General features: G+C 38.4%; 4 protein-coding genes across 11 annotated transcripts; 3 read left to right on the top strand and 1 right to left on the bottom strand.

The window, feature by feature from the left end:
* Positions 1–517: 517 nt before the first annotated feature.
* Positions 518–3,958, top strand: LOC103969598 (uncharacterized). Its single transcript, XM_009383178.3, has 6 exons — positions 518–657; positions 946–1,065; positions 1,715–1,832; positions 3,246–3,316; positions 3,382–3,468; positions 3,541–3,958. The coding sequence occupies exons 2-6, from the start codon at positions 961–963 to the stop codon at positions 3,757–3,759; spliced, it is 600 nt and encodes a 199-aa protein (XP_009381453.2). The 5' UTR covers positions 518–657; positions 946–960; the 3' UTR covers positions 3,760–3,958.
* A 719-nt stretch (positions 3,959–4,677) lies between these two features.
* Positions 4,678–6,548, top strand: LOC135581219 (protein CURVATURE THYLAKOID 1A, chloroplastic-like). Of its 2 annotated transcripts, none has more exons than XM_065130463.1 (5): positions 4,678–5,019; positions 5,129–5,226; positions 5,312–5,419; positions 5,679–5,750; positions 6,298–6,548. In XM_065130463.1, exons 1-5 carry the CDS (start codon positions 4,842–4,844, stop codon positions 6,364–6,366), a joined length of 525 nt encoding a protein of 174 aa, XP_064986535.1. In that variant the 5' UTR covers positions 4,678–4,841; the 3' UTR covers positions 6,367–6,548. The 2 variants fall into 2 exon arrangements, with proteins under 2 accessions (XP_064986535.1, XP_009381451.2); XM_009383176.3 differs by having other exon boundaries at positions 4,726–5,019; positions 5,126–5,226.
* Positions 6,549–8,951: 2,403 nt separating this feature from the next.
* Positions 8,952–14,136, top strand: LOC103969596 (uncharacterized). 6 transcript variants are annotated; one of them, XR_010492093.1, is made up of 5 exons: positions 8,952–9,103; positions 9,190–9,484; positions 12,253–12,323; positions 12,752–12,902; positions 13,016–13,728. XR_010492093.1 is itself a non-coding variant. In XM_018819041.2 (3 exons), exons 1-2 carry the CDS (start codon positions 9,047–9,049, stop codon positions 9,457–9,459), a joined length of 327 nt encoding a protein of 108 aa, XP_018674586.2. In that variant the 5' UTR covers positions 8,952–9,046; the 3' UTR covers positions 9,460–9,484; positions 12,253–12,461. The 6 variants fall into 6 exon arrangements, 2 of the variants coding, with proteins under 2 accessions (XP_018674586.2, XP_009381449.2); XR_010492094.1 differs by having other exon boundaries at positions 12,752–13,344; positions 13,473–13,728; XR_010492092.1 differs by lacking the exons at positions 12,752–12,902; positions 13,016–13,728 and adding an exon at positions 13,807–14,136.
* Positions 13,550–16,644, bottom strand: LOC103969595 (zinc finger protein CONSTANS-LIKE 16). Of its 2 annotated transcripts, XM_065130453.1 has the most exons (3): positions 15,095–16,644; positions 14,709–15,002; positions 13,550–13,688 (listed from the first exon to the last, which is right to left on the bottom strand). In XM_065130453.1, the coding sequence occupies exons 1-2, from the start codon at positions 16,112–16,114 to the stop codon at positions 14,748–14,750; spliced, it is 1,275 nt and encodes a 424-aa protein (XP_064986525.1). In that variant the 5' UTR covers positions 16,115–16,644; the 3' UTR covers positions 13,550–13,688; positions 14,709–14,747. The 2 variants fall into 2 exon arrangements, with proteins under 2 accessions (XP_064986525.1, XP_009381448.2); XM_009383173.3 differs by lacking the exon at positions 13,550–13,688 and having other exon boundaries at positions 14,425–15,002; positions 15,095–16,641.
* Positions 16,645–23,418: the final 6,774 nt, after the last annotated feature.

Raw genomic sequence — 23,418 nt, 5'->3', positions numbered from 1 at the left:
CACCAATTAGTCGATCGATCAACTAATCGGTCGGCACGTTACATCAAGGCATATGTTCCTTTGGATATAAACAAGGGAGACAACTGGGCTTAATCACAGCCGTCCACGTAGTTTGGTTGATTAATAAAATACTGGCATCAGGATATAAAGGAAATATGTTCTATATTAGATAGAACACGGGGGAGATCTGGCTTTATCGCAGCCGTCCACGTCGACTTGATCGCTTGGTTACTGGAGACGTCACACCAAGACAAGGTTATCCTCCCTCGAGAAGAAACAATGCGGGAGAATTGGACTTCATCACTGCCGTCCACGTGGTGCGGTTGATTCAATCGATCTCTGGAATCGCGACAGCAAGATGTGTTCGGAGAAAAGGGTGACACGCCGTATCTTTTTTTCCTAATTCTACCCGTCTCGGCTACCTATCCTGTGACTGGAGGAAGAAGCAGAATTTGGTGGGTCCCTATCGTACGGTCGGATTAGGATTATCTGCGATCGCAGTATAGGAGGTTTTTATAATAACTAAAATTTAGAGAAATAAATACAAAACTGGAAAAGAGAGGGGTTTGCAACCCTAAACGGGACGCGAACGGCTCTGCCCTCGTTGAACGATCTCGTCCGCCTCGAGTCTCTCCGTCGCGCTTCGTCTTCGCATAGGTTGGTTCTCTCCACGATCTCATCATCTTCTTGTCCTGCGTCAGTTATATGCGTGTTTAGATTGCAGCAAATTGAATGAAACCTGAACCTCTTTAGCGTGCTTGTTTTGTTCACTGAATCCATTGATTTTATTTGCCTGTATTTTCTTATCCAATCTTGATGCTCTTCTTCTCGCTCACTGTTTACCCTATTGGCACAAATATTAGAACTTTTTGCTCATACACATAATTGAAGAGATGCTGTGTGTGCTAACTAATATGTTCATCACTTGTTCCTTTTCTTGGCCAGGAGAAAGCGGCAGTCATGGTCAAATCGAATCTTGCTGCTGAAGTTGTATATGATCCTTCAAATTCTCGTACTATTAAATCTCGTTCCGGATCGTATGCTAATGAAAGACGGAACTTCATGGTATGACACGATTCTCTTGTTCTGAATACTGAAAAGAACGTTAAATGCTAATTTAGATGCTCTTTTTAGGAGTTGATGATTGTAAGAGTTATCTGTTCTTGAATATTCTTATGCTTCATCAACTATTCCAGTGAGAGTAATTGGTGATGCACCAAATATAAACCTTAAACTAACTATATTGTAAGTCTTCTATCTACTTCTATCAAGAATCATCATTTAAATTTTCAATTAGATTTCATGCATTTGTACTTTCTAAGGTTCATAGGCATTGTTTAATTATAGACAAGTTGGGGTTCGTACTATGTGTAGAAAATGTTGTTTTTGAAGCATTTAGTGAGAGCTATAATTAGTGAAACAAGGGGTCTCATGAATTGATATGAAAATTCTGATTTCCTTCGAGCAAAAATTACACAATTTTTGGTGTATTTTATGTATGACCTTCTTCTTTTCTTGAATAACTTCATAATTCAATTTTAGATGTGACTGAAGTTTGCATCAATGATTCTTTTCTTGTTGCTTATAATGGTCAAATGTAGAAGCCAACAACATTGTTACTAGTATATGCAATTTCATGCATTAATCATGTTCAATTATACGATCCCAATTATTAATTTATTCTTTTACTAAATTAATTTGATTTCTTCTGCAGTCAGGAAACCTTGCAGATATGTACGGGAAGCCGATATCTAAAGAATCTGATGATCAGTCAGACAGTGAGAATGAGAAGATGGACATTAGGAAAATATTGAAAGATGTTGAATACTTGGGTATGTAGTTTCATAATTTCAAAATTAAATCATGTAGTTTACTTCTCAGATCTTTTATGAGGATAATCATGTGTCGGTGAGATACTGGCATATTTTAAGTGGAACTTTTGCATGTTTATATAGCTAGCTTTTAATCTCCAGTAGAAACGATTTGTGAAATATATTTCCACACGTGATTTTGGTTGGGCATGTATTCAGTTTGTATTTTTTTAATTTGGTAATAAGCTTGGTGACAAGATAATTTTTTGTTGGCCATGTTGACAAAATAAATTTTGGTGATAAAGCTTTTAAGAAAAATTAAATAGACACCTCAGCAAAGTCACCTAGGTAAATTTTATATTTATTTTGTCAATGCAGATAATTTTGTTGCTAATATTCACTTCATTTTTGTGTTATTTGTTGAAATATTCTTCACCTGGTGCTTGTGGAAACATGATTTAGTTGATTCTTTATCTTCTAGATTTTAAATTTTAGAGCTGATTTTTTCTTCTTTAATGATGGTATTTTATCCTATCTTCTCTCCTCTGAGGGGGGAAAGTTTTTATTTAGAAATGCATATTTCAGAGTCTACACCTATGCTTATTTATATTTGTGTTAAATTTTAGCTTTTCATCAGAAACAACAATGAGAAGAAATGATTTTATCTGAGATTTGAAACCTCATGGTGATGAACATAGGTCTGACTATTACAGGTTGGGGCATCTTGGGGATCATAATGTCATGGTGTCATCCTTTTGGCCTTGTATGTCTTGATCTAAGAATGTACATCTGTAATTGATCTTTTTCTGAATTGAATTACATATGCCATCTTGGGGATCATAATGTCATGGTGTCATCCTTTTGGCCTTGTATGTCTTGATCTAAGAATGTACATCTGTAATTGATCTTTTTTTGAATTGAATTACATATGCCTTCTTATGCATAGATCTGAGTAAATGTATAATGGTCGATAAAAGTTCATACAGATATGTGTGTTTCTGGATTTAGTTCACTAGGAAGCTGTTAAAAAATCTTGATATGTTGACCAAATTAAGAATTTACATATTTGCTATTGTAAGATAGGCTGCTACCATGTATAGTCATGCTTCTAGTAGTTCTGAGTCTATGCCAGTAAACTTCAGTAATTTGAAAAGATTAATAAATTGTTTTGATTAGGTATTACTTTTACCCTGTTTGTCTTATTATAGAAAACAGATGTCTGATATTACTTTTACCCTTCTTGACTAAAAGTGTCCTGCTCTACTGAGTTGTGCATAGAGTTGTTAGTTTCAGGCTGGGTTACTATTGATCAGCGGATAATTTTGAATCTGCATATTTAGTCCTTGAATTGTCATTGCAGCTTTTTTAAATAAGAAGTTATTTTTCCATCCTATGCTGTAATTTTTACTTTTGCTGCTCTTGTGTTTCGTTAAGGTGCATCAAATATGTCGTGGAAAGAGAGGAAACAGCATGAGAACCGAAAAGTAGTTAGTTTAGGTGGAAAGGTAAGAACATATCAGACATCTAGTTGTTTCGTTAAATATCTGTGACTTCATTGTCTTCTGAACAGCCTCCTAAAAAGCATCGAACACCATTAAGTGTGGCAAAACCAGCTATGAAAAATCAGAAGAAAAGAGAAGAGAAGAAAAAGGAAGAGGTGGTTTTTTCTTTTTTCAGTATATTCTCTGTTTGACCTAATGGGATTCTGATTCATAAGTGATATTTTTAGGAGCTGATTCTTGGCCGATTTGCGCTGAAGAGTAACAGTAAAGCCAGGAAGCCAAAACCAGAGGGCAGGGGGTTGAAAGCAACCGAGGGACATTTCAGGAAAGGCGTTCTGAATGTCAAGCATCTTTTGGCTCCCACCACATCCAAAAGTAGCACTTTTGACAACAAGAAGGGGAAGAAGAAAGTTACGGGTAAGAAGAGTAAAAGAAAGGGACGTTGATTGAATGTGCTAAAAAATTTTGTTGTGCCAATCATGTCTTGCAAGGAATTTTTTTTCTTTCATATGTCAAGGATTGCAAGAAGCCGTTCATCATTGGAAGCTTTATGTACGTTGTTTTAACCAGAATCTAGTTTTATTGTAATTCTAGACATAATATATATGATTTCTTGGACAGGAACGTACAGGAAAATTCACCTAAGATCTTTTTTCTGTTTCTGCAAATGCCGGTGCTGTTACCTGATTTGTTATTTCTAAATTCTTTAAATGAAAATTGTTACTAGTTGTTATTGTCATCATCGAACTGTTTTTAATGATCACTTGATTGCTAAGGAAACTTCTCTGACATTTTTGCTGAATCATAATGTTCTCTTTATTTTCTCATTGCTGTGTTGAAAACAAACTCGTTTCCTCATCTGGTGAGCCTACAATTCAGGGGATTGTCATAAAGTGTCTGAGATCCTGATACTGGCAGGAAATTAGATTGTTTAACTAGAGTTGAGCATCGGATCAAGAAACATGTGGTGAACAACATGGAGGGTTTATCCAATGAAGAGAGCATGAAATGTGTTGTTTAGTTAGTATGTAGCACCAAACCAATGCTATTTCAACAGTAGGTGTTTCTCAATAATCCTTTGTGTATATTTAATAGTATCATTTGAGGTCCAGAAGTAAGGTTCAATCAATAATAAAAATTCATCAAAGTTAAGCTTGCAGTCGTTATGACTTAAGTTTAGCTGCATTGGTAAAAATTCATCAGAAAAACATTTCATCATTTTCTTTAAATTTGAATATGCTTATTTACAAAAGAAAATTAAAAACATGAAGATGAGTTCTTCTTTTCGACCAAGAAATAGGATAACTCGAAGAGTTCCGGGATCACATATTCTTCTCTCACGATGATATCATGATAGACAAGCAACCAATAAGAAGAAGTCCATCTGCCACCTGTCTATTGGATAGTGGACAGAGGTTGGGTGGCCAAATCACTTGGGCATTTTTGAGGGGAGGCAAGCAAAAGCAAGACCAATCTGAAAGCCGGAGAAGGGGGAAGGAAGCAATCGCCGAAGTCAACAGCGAGCTCCATGGCGGCGACGGCGTTTGCAGCAGCGTCCCCTCCGGCAGCGGTGCTCTCTGGATCTCGCCTCCCCGCGCCCGCGCCCGGTTCAGCCTCTCACCGGGCCCCAGTCCTCCTCCTCCCGCCGCCGCCTCGCCGCTCCTTCTCGTCTCCTCCCATTTCTCTTTCCTCCTCCCAACCCCGTGGTATCCTCCTCCATCTTTGAGATTCCATCTTTAACCCACAAATTAGTACAGGTCCGGTGGTTGGGTAGGCAAAGAGGCATCGACTGATTCAGGTTCTTGATGGCAGCAGATCATTGCAGGTTCTCTTCGCTACGGGCGAGAGCGACTTCTTCATCGGAGGAGTCATCTGGGTCTGGTGATGAGCTGCTGGCTGATTTGAAGGAGAAAGTATGTCCTCACAGCTCCTGCATATTAGCATTCTTTAAAGATCTCTCTTCTCCTAATGGATTATCTGATGTAATTGTGGTAACAGTGGGATTCGATCGAGAACAAATCTACTGTCTTATTGTATGGAGGTGGTGCAATTGTTGCGGTGTGGCTATCTTCCGTTGTTGTTGGTGCCATCAACTCGGTTCCTCTGGTACCAAAATTTCATATTGCCTGGATTCCACATTGCATACTTGTGTGAACTAACAGTGACTTGTGCCAGCATTGTTGAGCAGTAAAGACAGAAATGTTTGTGCTGTGGTTCCCTTTCTTGTCTTGAATTAGTATTTGTGACCTTATTTGTGAGATTTTTTTGTATTCAAGACAAGAAATTTGTTGCTCTTTTTTTTTTTCTGTCTAAAGTCATGATGCTTCAGTTGATGTAACTCAAAACTGTTCTCTTGTTCTTACAGCTTCCAAAGATCATGGAATTAGTGGGTCTCGGATACACTGGATGGTTTGTATACCGCTACCTACTTTTCAAGGTAAGCTTAAGATTTAGATGTTCTCGAGAATGTTCCTGTTTGAGTCAAACAATCCATCTTCTATAGCAGTTTCTGAGGCATTTGTCCTGTTAGATTTCCCAGTTTCGCTGAGCATTGATGTAGTTGATGATTATAATTATCATTGAATTCTTTTGTAAATTAGCCAATATGGCGATGGTATAGGACTTCAAAAGAGGTTCTACTAAAAGAATAGACATGAACATCATCTGTAAATAGGCTATATCGCAACAGCTAAAGTATGAAATATTTATTCATGTAAAATTTCATACATGTCTATTCTTCTTTTGGTGCTACGGAGGACAAGAGTTAAACCAAGTGAGATTTCTTATGTTCTCCTCGACCCCAGAATGTTCATGATTGATTCCATTAAATGAAATCTGATGGAACATTCCCAAACGAAGATAACTGTATCGACAAATTTGTTCTTTCTGATTCTCATAAAGATGTATTATGCTTATAATCTTGCCCTTCTTATTATTTGTCATCATTTTTTTGTTCCCTGACTAGATAAACTTGTCATTTGCAGGATAGCAGAAAAGAACTAGTCAATGACATTGAAGCTTTAAAGAAGAAGATTGCTGGAACAGGGGAATAATTGAGTAAGCCTGCAATCTCTTGGGATTCTCTTGATGACCTGTATAGGATACACTAATATAGTATATTTATCAGTGTTGTATGCTATTTCTTGTATTGAGAAGTGTCCTCCTTGTAATGCCAGTAACTATTTGTGATCAGAAGTTTCCGTCAGGGAAAATAAAAGAGATTATTGTTTATCCAGTTATTGTTTTTTAGATCTTCCTTCCAACTCTTGCCTCTCTGACTTTTCTTACTTACATGTACATCTTCATTCTAATTGATTGTGTCAAAAACTTGATTTTGTGTTGTTTCTCGTCAATAAACCCTATGTTATTTATTTCTGCCTTGTTTTCTTGAAATATTAGTTTTGATAGACAACTAATTACTTAAGAAAATAATAATAACTGAGGAGACTAAACCAACTTGAGTCACCTCAGGCACTTGATGCAAGAAAATAGATGATGCTTCACCATTTTGCTGCATGGGTTAGGTTAGGATGTTTCACATGTACCCAAATTGGGTTATGTTAAGGTTAATCTAACTCAACCCTGCCGAAATCCTACGAAACTACATATTAGAATGTGCACCTAGTTATGATCAAAAGCATAAAACATGTATGATTTAGAATGAATTACTTTCAAGTATCACACTCTTCTATATCTCTATTCTGTTCTTCAATTCTAGTAGAAACCAAAATCATGAAAGTACTATATGCATTCCTCATGCCTCATTGAGATGTCAAAAGTTAGGATATGAAAGCACACACGAAGACTATGTATAAACTGCTGGATAAGATAAATTTCTAGGGGAATGAGCAATGATACAATAACACCATCAAGTATGTAAATATCAAACTAATTACTCTTTGGTGTGTTTGAACCTAGATAAAAGCATCATCGAAGTACATGCATGGTCTTTGTTCTAAATCCATCAAGTATGCAAGTGTCAAACTAAACAAGTTCATTCCATAGAGATTTTGTTTCTAGGACTGCAGGAGAGGGTTCTATAGTAGTAAAAGGGTTGTTGGCTCTTGGGCAACAATGAAAAGTGTTTCCATCATCTTCTGCTTCTTCTCAGCCTTCGTCTTTGTTTTGTTGTTCTTGCATTGCTACTAGAGGTCTGCAGCCTATAACCTGTTGAAAGCATCTTCAAAACAAATCCATGATCCCTTTTTAGGACAAATAAATTCAGATGTATAAATATCAGATAAATGTTCTTTGCAAATGCTTCATTCTAGTGGACGCTATGCCCACACTCATCCCTAAACATTTTGATCACAGTCCAGACAATCTGAAAATCAATTAAGACATTGAGGTTTATTTATCTCGCATCGATGTAGGTAGTTCTTTCCTTGAGAGGTGAGATCATTTACATCTCTCAAAATCTCATCAAACAATATCATTAAATCTCCTCAAATTGAGGAACAATTTTACTGTGGTACCACAGACTTCTTTTTGTTATTAAAATTATTGGATAAATTTCAATAAAACTTCTCCTTTTAGGTATTTTTTTGAAAATCACTCCTCATTTTCAGAATTTCAAAATAATATTTTTTTACTTAATATCTAAAATACATCCAGTCATCTACCTATTTTTTTCTCTTTTTCTCCTTTTTTTTCTTATGGACCAATCTATGGGGTGAACTAATCTAGTTGCAGTATTTTTACATTGCGTTACAGTATTTTCAGAAATACCAAAAAAATATTGTAACACAGTACAAAAATATTATGTTACAGTATTTTTATACTGAATTACAGTATTTTTCTAGTATTGCTGAAAATAAAATTATTATGTTCTTTATGTATATATACATTTATTTATGTATATACATATATACATATGTATATGTATATGTATATATACATATAAATATATATATATATATACATATAAATATATATATATATATACATATATATATATATATACATATATATATATATATATATACATATACATATATATATATATATACATATATATATATATATATACATATATATATATATATATACATATATATATATATATACATATATATATATATATATACATATATATATATATATATACATATATATATATATATATATATATATATATTCAATCCCAGTAAGATCAAAATTATGTTTGTCAAAATATTACTTGTGGTGTGTGATTCATATTTACTTGCCTAAGAGGCTCCATTTGGGACTGTAGCCCTGTTATAGTATAATTAATATCCAGTTGATACTGTAATAGAGATTTTGGTAAAAATAAAAGAGACTAAGAAATTAATGCACAAATATTACCAAAAGTTCACAGGAATTTATTCAAAATGTGAACAGTTGTGATTTTTCTATTTTCTCCATATATTTTTTATTTCCACCAAAACATGATGTTTTTATATAATATTTTTTGATATTTTAACTTATAAATATGTCCTTAAGCAATGGTAAAAAGTTGGTAAAAGAATCAACTCATGATGTCTTTATATAATATTTTTTTATTCTTTTTAGACATTTTAGTTAGACCCCAAAATACAATATCGATATTAAGGAATTATTCAAAGTTAGGGTTTTTTTCTTAATTCGCCCTTAGATTTTTCTTAATTATTATTATTTTCTCGCTAGTCCACAAGCAATCATATTACAGTATGCCGTCATCACCTCTCCTTCCGTTCCTCTTTCTCGAATCTTCTCTCTCCACCGCTACCCTCCATGAACGCCATCGCTACCGCCCTAACGCCGTCGCCGATGCCTCCGTCCGCCAAAACCGTACTATTTCTCTCTTGCACTCTCTTTGTTATCGACTCCTTTTCAGATCTGATGTATATAACATGGTATGGCTGAATTTCTTCCAGCTGCGGGTGGTCGTCAAGGGGCGGGTGCAGGGTGTTTTCTTCCGCGATTGGACGGTCCAGACCGCCCGGGAACTCGGTCTCAACGGTTGGGTCCGCAACCGGAGGGATGGCTCCGTCGAGGCGCTCTTCTCCGGCGACCCCACCGCTGTCGACGAGATGGTCGAGAGGCGCTGCAGGGTCGGGCCCCCCGCCGCCGTGGTCACTGCCCTCAGCGCCTTCCCCTCCGAAGATGACCCTGGCCAAGGCTTCCAACGCAAACCCACGGTCTGAGTAGAAGCATCTGATTCGAGTTGAGGTAGTGAGGACTCTGATCATCTTATTTGCCTCGGGTTATTGGGAAATTAGTATCTATGTGATTATGCTACATCTTTTAATTTTTATTTTCTTAGAGTTTTGATCCAAAATTGGTGCATTTCCGATATCATATATGCTTTCCTGATTAATAATCTACAGTGCCCTTGCTTTGTCAGACTGGTTGAGGGTTTTGATTAGAATTGGGTAGTTAGTGCCGCCATATGTAGAATCAGGTGCGATGTGGAGTCAGGATTTACATTTAGGATTGCAAAATGCACACTGCTGACTCTGAAAATATAGGAATGAACAAAATATAAACAATGTATGATATTACTAACTAATAATACACATAAGATCATATGGGGTCCAGAGATTTAAAAGAATATCAATACTTAAAATATTAGGAGCACATATGGTAATTATAATTCATACTTTCATAGTAATATATATATATATATATATACAAAAATTGGTAAAATAAATTTCATGTGATAAAACTAGATGTGAATGTGAAAAGTTATGCGAAGAGTAACAGATGGATGATATGCTTAGTCCAGCACAGCGATTCACATTGCATAGAGGAACCAATTCATCTAAAATAGAGATAAATATAATGCAATAAATCATTAAAAAGTAGATAATGGAGCCACAATTATGATTACAAAGCTACAAACGAAGAAACAGTATCACTGGAACCTTTATTCATATAACAGGTGGTCTTGTCTTTTCAGGAATGGACACAAACATGTTAGATGGGGATAGCAAGGGAGCCTGACAAGAATTTGGTAAAGTTGGGGTGGGCTTTTATCTGTTTGGTCATGATTGAGGAAAATCTAAAATTTGTATAACCGTCTTTGAGGTGGGTTTGGCATAGGCCTAACCTAATTTGAACCTCAATCTAAGTTGACTTGAATCCTAATCTTGTATATTTAAGTACACAGATTCCTATCCTAACTCCAAATTCATTTTCTCCCCTCTTCTATCCTGCCTCCTTCCTTGCTCTGCCTATCCTAATTTCTCTTCAATCTCCTAGCTCTCCTCTGTCATTTCGGTTCTTCACCTCCCATCTTTATGTTATACCTTTTTGTAATTGTAGATGTGATTCCTTAAACTGAAGATGTTACTGGGTCAGTTTCTTTCAGCGATCGTAACAATTTTTTGCACATTTTACTAAGTGCTTTATTGAAACCAGTTAAATTGGCTCAACCTTCACCAAATCAGCTACCAGGCTAAGCCTATCAGCTGATAAGTGAAGCATATCAAATGATTGAGTTGGGCCTTACATAAGGTTGCTTAAATGAGACTTGTTGAGTAGGTCAACTTGAAACAATTAAATTGCAAATAAACACCTTTGGTAGGTGTCACCTTGGTGTTTGAAACTTCTAGTTTCAGGATGTCAATATGTACAACACTATGTATCTGGTCTTTCATTTTGGTGGGGGGACATTAGACCCATTTGTTTAGCATTAGATGTTAAAATTCACTAAACGGGATGTACAACACCACCTAAATAGCATGCGGGTCATTCAATTTGGAGATCAGAGCTAGCATTAAATACTGTCAAGAATCACATATAACTACTGATGGATGATGAGGTTAATGTGAAGGGCTGGAGAAAGAGAAGGCTAGGAGGGAATATTGCAGTTTACTCCAATCAATTCCCTTTGATATTATAGTCTGTACAATTATGAGGTGAAGGTACAGTAGAGAGAGCAGGTTGGTAGCAATTAAATGAGATAAGAGAGATGTATCTGGATTTTGGCGGGTGATTTATGTGACAGGTCCTTTGAAGAGATTGGACCTTTGTACATGGGCTTTGGCTATTTGGTAATTGGCATTCGGATGGTTCAGGTTTGACCCGTACCACCAATGGCTCCATACATAGTCCTATTGGAGAGTGGGGTGAGATCTGTTATTGGATTGCAATTGGACTAATTGAGGGGACAAGATATTTGGTGAGTTAGCTGACATCAAACCAACTGCAGTAAATGGATGAATGTTATCTCATGGTAACAAATACTACTTATTTATAGATTTTTAGTTATATAATTATATAGTCTTCATTGTTACATGGTCTTCATTGTTACATGGTCTGTACATAAAATTGCATATTCTGGATTTCAAAATTTGAGCTTTGTACTTATTGATTATGCTTGGTTTTTTTTTTTCTCTTTTCTTATAGCATTCAGTAAATCTGTTGCAGTGTTTTAACTATTGGTTGTTTTTAAATTAACAAATTGATAAAAGTAGGATGACTATTGCAGGTAACAGATTTGGCAGTACAATTACAGTATTGACAAGGCTGAGCCTAATAATTCTGTCCAGTTAAATATTGACTATTAATGTCTATAATCTATTATTTGTGTGAATAGATGTATGTGTGCAAACATGTTTGCTGCTGACATCACTTGCAAAGATGACCTTTCCGATCGGTCAATCCAGACTTTGAAAAGTAGCATAAAATATTGCTTCAATGGCTTCAGCAAAGCTTTTATTGGCACCCACATGGTCGGTCTTGTGATGATCTTGATTGCTAATTGCCTGTCCAAGCTGCATTGTCCTTGGCTGGTGCATTGGTTAAATGCCCATCTTTTTTCCATCTCCTGTCTGTGGTAGGATCATAATACAGCCACAAATGTGATTTTGACAAGGATTTTTGCTATTTTTTTATGCTTATTTTACTGTCTAACGATCTTCTTCAAATTCACCTTGGCAATAGTTTAATTGCAGTTCTATCGTATTCATACATTTCCTTCATGTTTGATACAGCTTACAAAGAGCCTGAGCTACTGCAAGGTCTTCATCAAGCAGAGTCGGTTCTATGGAGCCGATAATAGTTGGTATGGTTTCTTTATTATGGAAACATCCTAGGCAATAAGATCATGTGTTCTTCAATATGCCGAAATGATGCCTTTTCATTTCGGCCAACTGTTTGAAATTGAAGTTGGAAAAGAATCGATGAGGTAGCATTATTATCATCTTCTGAAATTGAAGTTGGAAAAGAATCGATGAGGTAGCATTATTATCATCTTCTGTCTCGCTGAAGAATCAACTTCCATATCTACGCTATGGCCTCTTGATGCCCCAGCTGCTATCATAGATCTTGAATCTGATTTTTTTTTTTTCTTTCTCCATTCCAATATGAAGCTGATGTTGTTTGAATCGTCATTGAGGGACCTTGGGATATCTTTCAACTGCTTCCTTTCTAACTTATTTTTCAATCTTTGATTGCCCATATCGATACTCTCTTTTTGGATTTATATGCCAGGGCTTTCGTTGGAATAAAGAATCTTCCTTCTTCTGCATCACCTCCGGCCTTGGTCGACCTATTCGTATTGACCCTCGATCCCTCCGCTTTGAGAGGGGCAGATTCACTCATGTTTGTATTGAGAAAGACATTACCAAGCCCCTCATTCAAGGTAATTGGTTTGGAGAATCTTGTTCGAGCCTCTTTCAAGTGATTTCATATGAAAAGTTTGCCCCACTGACATTAATTCCTCCACTACTCCTTGTCCCTGTTCCTCTGCCACAGGAGGTTCAACCAGATTCGGCTGATGAGAAAGGGAACGATAATCCAATTTTTGATCCATGGAGAAAAGTTCTTCATCGGCGACCTTTTAACAAAAAATCTCTTCTTCCCTCAACCAGTCTTTTCTACAGATTCTGCTACTTGTCCCACCCCTTCAGCTATTGTTCTAATGCCATCAGCTGCAACCAACAAGGTTATTGCACTTAATGCCATCCCAAAACAGACAACGCATGCACCTGATTTCACCAACCTCGAGTCTCAGCAGGCTAATGGTGCGAATTCAGATCCGACCCATTCTGCAATTAATACTTGTCCCAAGGAAGTAATGCCAGGTGAAAAAGATGATGTGTCCATCTTACAGCATGCTTCCACCACATACATTCGCTCCACCCTCTAACTCATCGCCTCTTTCTTTTACTTCTCCTTTACTTTCTTCCTCTTCCACTTCAACGGAAACCAGTGGCTCTCCTGAGGCACTCGTATTCTTACTAAAGATCAACTTTGTGGGGGCGTCCTTTGCAAATGATGATCCAAGCACCGGGGCCTGCAGACTCCAACCTTCTTCGAGACTTCTTGGATCAACGGAGAAAAAAAATTCTTCCGGCTCTAAAATCACCATAAGCTCTGCTGTCTGCTATTACTTTTCCTTCTGATGGATTTTTACCGAATACTCCCTCTAGTTAAAATGATTGTTCTATTTTAGAATTATTATGACATATTTTAAGGAAATCTGTTCGAGATTTTCTAAAATATACCAAAAAAAAGTATATAGACTTGATCTAATTCTTCTGTAGGAAACACACACTTCAGAAGCACAATCTAAAAGATTAGTACAGAGCATCGATCGAGATTGGTAGGGCATCTCCCAGCCATTGATGGAGCCTCGGGTGGTATATTTCTTGCTTGGTGTTCCTCTCTTCCTCACGGTCAGGTGATATTTGCCCAACCTCAATTAATGCATGTTGTTGTGCAATTAAATCATAGTCATTCTTGATTTCTTGCTAGTATTTATGTTAGTACCTTACTTAATTTACCAAATTAGGTATGGAACTCTCTATCTACTTTCGATTGTATGGAACTCTCTATCTACTTTCGATTTTATAGATCCCCCATGGTATGTTTGAGGTGATTTTTGTTACTTGTTAATTTGTTAATTTTATAGATCCCCCATATTTGTTACTTGTTAATTTACGAAATTAGGTATGGAACTCTCTATCTACTTAATTTGTCCACAGTTTCTTTGATTATTTTTGTTACTTGTTTCTATCGTGTCAACCTGCATATATGTACATATTCTATGTTTTAATTAGTAAAGACTTTTCCTTACATGCTAGCTGATATGCTAGAAATGAACAGGCTGATCTCTGTTCTCGTCTTTTCCTTTCACATATTACAAAAGAAACACGTTAACATTGAATTGGTGGTAATTAGATAATTCAATATCATTGAATTAAAGAGGAATTATATACATTTTTTTCAGCATAACTATGAGGTCAAATCTGAGCTCCAAGTGTTAAAAGTCCTATTTAGATCTTAGTGACTAGATTTGACGTAGGGGTTAATAAAAAGGTGGAATTATTAGAAATTCCATCATAAAAATAATTGGCATCCCCCCCCAAGAACTCTTGACAGATGCAGAAGGGCCCAAAAATTATGATGGGAAAAGGAAAGAGAAAGGTGAGAGTATATTATTTACCCAGTTGAGCACCTGGAAACTGGAACCGGAATGACCGCCTCAGTGAGCAAAGGCTGATCCCGGAGCTCGCTTCACAAATCGACCCTTCATCCTCGGCCGCTTCTCCGCGTTCAGCTTCCGCACCTCGTACCGTATCTTCTTCGCGAACAGCCTCGTCCGCCGCTTCTCCCGGTACCTCGTCACCCTCGCCTGCCTCCCCACATCCACAAATCCCACTCCTGTGTCGCTGCCGTGCCCGGTTCCCGGTGTCTCCCCTCTTCCTCCTCCTCCTCCTCCTACTTCCACCCGCACACCCTTATGTCCACAGAAGAACACAGGTTTCAATTCATCGAACAGTCGATAAGCGATGTGTACTTCTCTTTCAGTGAAGGTGTTACCGAGCTTACCATGTAGTCGGGCCAATAATAGTCTAGATTAATCTGTGGCCGCTCGCCGTCGGTCCATGGTGAAGAGCCATAGCTCGACCACGCGGATATGACCGCTTCGTAGTCGAGTCTTAATTTGGCTTTCTTTGTCACTTGTTGCTGCTCCGACGCCACCTCCACATTCTCTTCTTCGAGTTCCTCCTCTTTAGCTGTCGACGACCCTGGCCAGTCGAGGTCCAGCTCCAGCGTCTCGCTCGACTTGTCGATGTCCAGTTCGACTGGGCACTGTTCTGTATCGTCCGGCTGCTCCGTCTTCAATCTGCCGGCACTGTCCAAGCAATAGTCGACGTTGTCTTCCATCGAGTTTACCAGCCCGAGCTTCTCCATCGAGAAGGAGCCGTCGCGCGCATCGAGACCTCCACCGAGAAGGCTCTCCATGTCGGCTGCGAACTCCGCGAGATCCGTGACCGACGGGAGGAACGGGGCCAGCCTATTAGCGGTATCCACGGTGGAGGTGGACGCAGGGGTGCCGTCTGTTGAATCCATCGTCGGCTTAGTTTCGTCGCCGGAACAAGTGTTCGAGTCGTCGAGCATGGGGGGGGAGCAGAATTCCGCGAGGGCCGGGTCGACCACCGGGACGCAGTAGAGAAGCTGCTCCTCCTCCTCCTCGGTCTCATCGACCGATGTCTCGATGAGCTCCGGCACGGTCGTCGGTCGCAGTCTCCGCGCTCCAGAGGTCGTCTTCTCATGCTGGTGCGCGCGGGGGGTCCGGGCCTTGCGCTTGAATCCCCGGAGCCAAGAGGGAGACGACTCTTCCGAATCCACGTCGGCGGCTCTGAGACGAACGCGACGGTGGCGGCGAGCGAGGGGGTTGGCGGAGTGGACGGAGAAGTCGCAGTTCTGGCAGAGGAAAGCGTCGTCGGCAGGGCAGTACCACCGCGCGCGGCGGCGGGCGCACCCGTCGCACGCACGGGCGGTCTTCCCGGCCACCGCGCTAGACGCCACGACCTCGGGCGACCTTTGCTTCTCGAAGTGGCTCATCACTTGCTGCTAAGGTGGACAGAAGAGGCACAACGTTCTCGTAGACGTTAGCTGATAAATATCACACGAGCTCTTGCTCGTATGTTTTGGGAGCTGCAGAAGACTCTAACAGAGAGGCAAACTGTACTGAGAAGGATGAGGTGGGCCATCGGAGGTGCACTTTTGGGCCGACGGTGGGCCCACGGCGCCTTGATCTTTTCCAATGGCTGGGGCCCACAACCGTGACCTTATCTGCAACGCCATTGGCCGACGGAGAAGAAGGGCATCCTCTTCTTCCGACTCCCATTGGCCGGAGGCCAGATTTCCCGGCGGGGCCCACAGCGGAGCTCTCGCCGTCGCCGCTCCCGAATGGGACCGCAGCAATAATTCCTCGTCTCTAGGTGGGCCCCTGGGCAAGTCTCTCAGCGTCGACGTCGCTCACGGATGGGAACAACGCAAAAGGTTGCATTTTTCTCCGTGGTGGTGTGTAGAATTGTGGCTGTAGGAGAAAAGTTTTGGAACCGTGCGAGGAGACTGGACTTTTTCTCGTCGAGGAGTTATTTCAGAGATTACTTTTAGCTTGCTTTGAGTCAGCTAGATACGATCTTATCCCTGTTGAGATAACTCTTGGAAATCCGACAGGGTTGGAGAACTGAGAGGTATGTCAAAGAATGGGTGGACCGCCTCCTCTGTTGGAAACTTGAGTTGGCATCCATGAGCTGATACGGTTCGGCCACTTACCCACCCATCGAGCAGGTCTTTGCTGGAATTCGATCAGTAGCGTAACGAAGACTTCGACTGTAAACAAGCTAAAAGTCTCGGCCTCGAGGGCCATAGAAGATGGGGGGTTTGTATTCTTGTTGAGGACTGGTGTGTCAGGAGCGAGAAGAGAGTAAGGCATGTGGCGAGCCACGTTAGCTGACCGATCTAGAAGGAGCTGTACTCCCTCCCTTGTGCCGATATGGATGTTTGATTCAAGGTGAAAGAAGTGATCTAGTGTTGCTCTTTTGTGTGCATCCATCCACGGATGGATATTGCATGCAATAATAGGTCTCTCTTTGTTCGCTGTGATTGGTGCCTGGTAATAGCATCTGCTGTTGGTTTACCCACTCCGATACGGGTTGCATAGCGAGTGGCAAAGGGCTAAACACAGGTTAACTAAACATGCTGATACGGAGCTTAGGTGTGGAGCTCATATCATGAGAGATTCTATCCTATCATTCCGATAGATAGTAACATAAGCATCGAAGGAATTTTCTTTTTGGGGACTAACATGATCATAAGGATTTTAGAGTTATCTCCTACGTTCCCAGAGTTTAACAGTGAGAGATTTCGTTGCGACGTCGACGTCGACGTCGAGCTCCAGCCCATACTGTGGCTTAAGAGGACCATGGATTCATTCCCATCATCATCGTCTGCGACACCATTAACCAAACGAAGCTGGTAGATCCCGGTCCTATACGAACAGTGTCAGTATCCATGGATTCCCATCATCATTGTCTGTGACCTAGTTTGGTAGCATCCTAGAATTCCCGGTCTTGGAGCGTGAAGCCATGGCTCTCGTGAGCTCCATCACCAGCCATGGTCTCATCTTTCTCCAGTGCCTTTCAGGTCCCCATCACAAGTTCTGTGAGTGCATCTTTTGCATTCACTATATCAAGATGTGGATTATCACTAGAAAAATGCTAATTTTCAATATTCTTTTTTTCCAATTAAGAAATCATAAACTAAACATTATATTACTTAACTTTGGGATGGGGAACTATTTTAAAATCCGTAATTAATATGATCTTTCCTTGTAGAAAAACTTGGGTAACTCTTTGGAGGACAAATCTGTTCTATTAGCAGTGAATTCAAATTCGAAAATATTTTTATTTGAATTAAAACATCTTTAAAAGTCAAGGATTATTTGTTAAATAAATACCCTATGCATCTTAAATCTTTAGGTTATTAATCCTCCCAATGTTTCTTTAGCAAAACCGGAGATGTTGAGGAACGATTCTTCTGTGAGAGCTTAACAAAGTGCTTTATGAGTTTAGATTTGAGTTAACTCAAACAAGAGTTATCGTCTTTTTATTGTTTGTACAGTGTATAATCAATGGATACAGACAACGAGTACTAAATCACATAAATCTAAAACAATCAGTCTACCTTTTAGACAAAATTGTATATAAATCTTTCCAAAGTCAATGATTTAAATATTCATCCTTCTAAATCTAAGTGCAATATAAGTTTAAGATACAAGTTGAAAGTTACAAATATATCATTATAATCACATTGAAGGATTGCATTGGTGTTGATCATTTGACTGACATGCAAACAGGAACTTTGAGAAATCGACTGGTAAGAAATTATCAATAGAGAAGACGTCAATCCTAATTTGACTCGTTCATCCGATTCAAAATCTTAATCGACAGAATAGTACTTTAAAAAAAGAAAAAAGAGTTGGTATAATCCTTAAAATATTGGCTGTTCTTATATGTCTTGCACCTCTGTTGACAGATGGTGGATTGCCACACAGCAATGTGAGATTATTGTGTACGTAGAATGTCTTAAGATCATGCTTCGATGAATCACATTGTTAGAATAGTCTTCAGCCAACATTTTGTGGCTCGAGCTATGCAAAACTTAGCTTAAAGGTGTAATAATATTGCAGGCCATGCCATGGATGGGATTCCAACCCAAACCCAACATTCTAAGAGTATATAAGATGGAAGAAAAAGCCCAACTCCTACTGATTTAGGTTCATGCAGGAGAGAAATAGCCCAACTCCTACACTTTTTTGACGTCGTTCAAAATATCTTTATTTGATTCGTACTATGTAGAACATAGTAACATCGATTTACAAAAAAAATCAGACTCGTCTTCTTCTTTCTTCCGATCCTTCACGGTTGGTCTCAAAGAGATTATGTCTATTTATATGTAAAAATAAAAGATTTAGGATAATTGATTAGAAAATTTTATCCTATCAAAATCAAAATACAATATATTTTATTTAACAAAATTATCATGTATATTTTACCATTTGAAGTGCTCACCAAATAAATAAAGCAAAATGTGAACTGCTTTGCTCATTGCTGATGCGTGTAGTCGGGACTTTATCATGCAACTATTCTGTGGCGTTAGGTAGCAGATGAAGACGTCGCATTCATCCTTGCCTACTGCGGACGGTGGTGGACTAAATAATTAACACAATGCGGATAATATGGACTGCAGCTTTCGAGGGGTTGCTTCGTCGGCTTCGTCTGCCCCGAATGCCACGTAAAAAGTTTGATCGCAGAACCGACGGTCGTGTTTTCGTTGTCAGAGTATGAAGTTAGGTTTGGTGTATTGTTTATCTTCTTCCCAGCCATTACAATTGTTCCCTGCATCACATTTTGTGCATCATATCGCTTCATCTTAAATTAGATGAATCAGAATGGCCCACTCGATTGGTGGTACATTAATGTCGTGGATAACTTTATGCTGAGAGGAAGGTGCTTGCACCATCCAAGACAATGGTTGTCAGCAATAGGAGGCAAGCAAACGTTACAGTGACGTGTTCCTGTTGCGGGCCGGCGCTGTTCGAGTTGAATGGGATTCTAATCGCTATCACAATTTGCCCCAACGACGGATTCATTGACAAAAATCTATTTTTGTTTTAATTTTTTTTCTCGTTAGTATTGGTTTATTCTTGTCACAAACATTTTAGAGATATAAAAAAAATAGAGACAATGATGGGAACAATAGAAATAGAAATGAAGTGTATCTATCAATCCGGAAAAGGCCAAAAATCTAATATTTACATGGTGATAAGAGCTAATAGGATCTAATGAAAGGGCTGATGCAAGTGAAGCCTGGCCTTTAATTACCTCTACAAACAAACCACAGAGAGAGAGAGAGAGAGAGAGAGATGAGGGGAGGGGCAGCAATCAATCCTCGTCAAGACCTGATCGGATCGGTCTCATAAAAGGCGAAGGCTGCGACGGTTGGTGTGCACATTACTACTGCATCAAACAGTACGTAGAAGTATTTAAAGCTATCAGGCGAGAGAGATGCGTCTTCTTGCTTCCTCCGAGGACAGATTGATGGCGACGCCACAGGACTCCATCAAATAAATAAGCTGGTGTAGGAGTTTTTGATTCAAGTACAGGTGGATGTGCGGTGGAGGAGGGATAGGGGTCAATTATATTTGACAAGCACAGGATTCTTCTGCTCTCCTCCTACCTACTCTTTCGTATGCAGCCCCATATCATCCATGCATGCAGAGTGTCTGTATTCGTTCTACCTTTCCCAGGAACCTGTGGAATCGGAAGGATGCTAATTGAAGAGATCATGTCACTTTCAGTCACGACGTGTGTAGTAGGAAAGATCGGAGAGGAAAAATGGCTTCAGTTTTAAGAAATGATCCAAAGGATCTTGATTTTTCTGAACCAAATGCCACCTCGTTTTCTCTGGCCTTTTGCTTTGAGTGGTCAAAACACAGACAAACAAAAAAAGGCTTTTTTTTTTATATGTCTTGTTTTTCTCTTTTGATTTTATCTAAACTTTCTTCTCTCAGTTTTTCTTTCTTATGAAAATTTTATTCCCGAATCTCACATGATTTTCTCTATTAATGTCTTCGTCGTCGTCGTCGTCGTCGTCGTATTATGATCGTTAACTAATTTTAAAATTTAATTTATTTCTCATGATAGACCGATAACACATACAAAAAGATCCATACGATAAAAATACTAATATTTTGATTGAATTTATACCAAAATATTTCAGTTTGAGCTAATTCTTAACTAATGCTCCTTTTATGTTATGGTCATGTGTGCTATTTCTAAACATTTAATTAAAAACAGTTGCTAAATATTATGGTGTTTTTCATTCATAATTATCAAATATAATAATAATTTTCAACCCCTAATTACAAATGAAAGTTAAAATGCATTTTTTTTATTAACCTTCCGAGAGACGCACTTCATCCATGCACTCCCACAAACATAATATATAACTTTATTCATCAACTTATTATTATACTTGTAAAGTAGTACATTCTTATGCCTCTGTAAGCCTTAAAATTTTCCATGGCTTGTCCCAAGAATGTCCTTGAGCAACATGAGAAGGTGATGGTGAACAGTGGAATCCACCTTTTCATAGACCTTTTCTGTCCATTTATGTGCCACTAGATTATGTTCTGATTTCACTCTGGCTTTCTTTAATTCATGTTGTACTTATATATATATATATATATATATATTTATTTATATATGTGTGTAAAAGCTGCATTTGTTCCTCAGGTGCTGCTGTCCTTTCTTGTTATTTTTTTCTTCTTCTTGGTAGGGAGGGAGGTGATGATGTGCTTCTTTTTGAGTCCCATACCTTATAATAAATCATGTTGCCTCAAGACCATGTTTCCCTTGGTTAAGGGCCACCCACCCACTTTATTGGGAGCCTAATTAGCTTGCTCAAATAGATAAATTAAATAACTGATGGAATATTGTGGTAAGACTATTCCCATTAATGAAAGTCTACTTACTACCTTATATCATCAAATTTTTTTTTATCACCTTAATACTCATGATTATATGTTGTATATCTCATTTTCTATTTGGTCAAAGAGAAATTTTTTTTATAAAGAATAAATTTTTGATATGAAACTAATTGATATTAATCTTTATCCATTTTTGATATGAAACTAATTGGAGATGTTCAATTTATTAGTAAAGATAAATCGAACAATAGTTTAATTTATTTGTCACTTTCACATAGGACTAACATCTATTTATAAAAAAAAAGTTCTTAGAAACTTTAATTTTAATATCATATTAATTTGTTAAAAACAATAATGATAAAACTGAGTTAAACTAGTAATTGTTAACATAAACAAGAAGACGAGACACCAATTCGATTTAATACTACAAACTTATTAGGTTTGATCATTCAATAGCATAAATTTATTTGTTATGCTGATTAAACTGAGTATATGTCATCCGATTAGTTGCCGTGAACGTGAGATTATTTTTTTATTTCTCCTTCTATCTTAATTTTTCTACACAGGAATATTTTGGTAATACGAGTTGTCTTAATTTGTAGATTGTATTGAAGTTTAATTTTATATATAATTACTTTTAACTTTAATTAATACAAAAACAATTTATCATTAAAAAATGATAGGCTTTTGTTTGTCCTGAAGTCGAAAGACGTATGCTTTATTTGACAAGACTATTGTTTCTCATACATGCACGCATTGCGACGACCTCCCACTTCACGTGGTGGTGGGTGATTCAGGGCTAGGAAAGAGGCAAAGAAAAGAGGGGCGGTGGCGCTTGGGGCGGCGCCTCCCTCCTTGGTCCTCTCTTCCTCCACCTCACATGCATGGTCAGCAACTTATAGTAAACCTCCTTGCGTCCGTAGGCCAAACTCCTCCCCACCTTTTTCCCTCGCATAGTTGGGGAGGGGGGCCATGATGCGACCTTGTGCTGCTATCTTCTCGCATTTCCTTCACCGAGGATCCCAGAAAATGATGCATGCCATCACCACTCGATCTTGGTGTCATTACTGAAATCATTAAAACAGTGAAGGAATGTGTAGGGAAAGTAAGTGAAGGTTTTTTTTGCTCTACTTTTTAACTAAAGGCGAATCATTCTCGTCATATCTAAATTGGATAGGAGGAAAAGCTAAGGAATTCATTCATTTTTTGTGATCTCAACTTCAATATTATATTCGTTATTTAATGGATAACCATTAAAAGCATACTCGAATGCTTCATAATATCCAAACAATTGACCGATTACAGCAACCGCGGCGGAGCGCAGCGAGTTTCATTCATGTGGTTTCTTCTTTCATTTGGTGGCATTAAAGCAGTGGTTTCGTTGCACTAATTAATATCTTAACTCTTGTGATAGATAGATAGATAGATAGATAGATAGATAGATACTACATTCAAGTCTTAACTTTGTGTCAACTTAAAGTCAAAATTGGAAACTGTGGGAATTTGAGATAAAACCTACAGAATTCAAAATATATATAAATCTTTTTTCTTAAGTTGAAATTGGGTGTACAAGGATTTGCCAAAAGTCAGAGATTTATTAGGGTTAATAGAGCTGGATAGGGGACATTTGACCTACTTGCCAAATTGATTCGACCCAAATTATTAGTTCCCAATGAGGTTAACCCTAACTTGATCCAAACAGTTTGAGCCCGCAATTCAAGAATCACACCCGAACCCAAATCAAATTCAAATCCCTCCCTCAATAGATCAACGCATGTGACCAATTTGGACGGCAGTAGAATACTCACACCCTTTCTTTGACCCCATCACACACACACCATTCTCTTTTTCCTTTTTTTATATCGTA

The sequence above is a fragment of the Musa acuminata genome, chromosome BXJ2-10, assembly GCF_036884655.1.
Source record: "Musa acuminata AAA Group cultivar baxijiao chromosome BXJ2-10, Cavendish_Baxijiao_AAA, whole genome shotgun sequence".
NCBI lineage: Eukaryota > Viridiplantae > Streptophyta > Magnoliopsida > Zingiberales > Musaceae > Musa > Musa acuminata.
The sequence above is the reverse complement of the archived record's forward strand: the minus strand, read 5'-3'. Positions and strand labels throughout refer to the sequence as shown.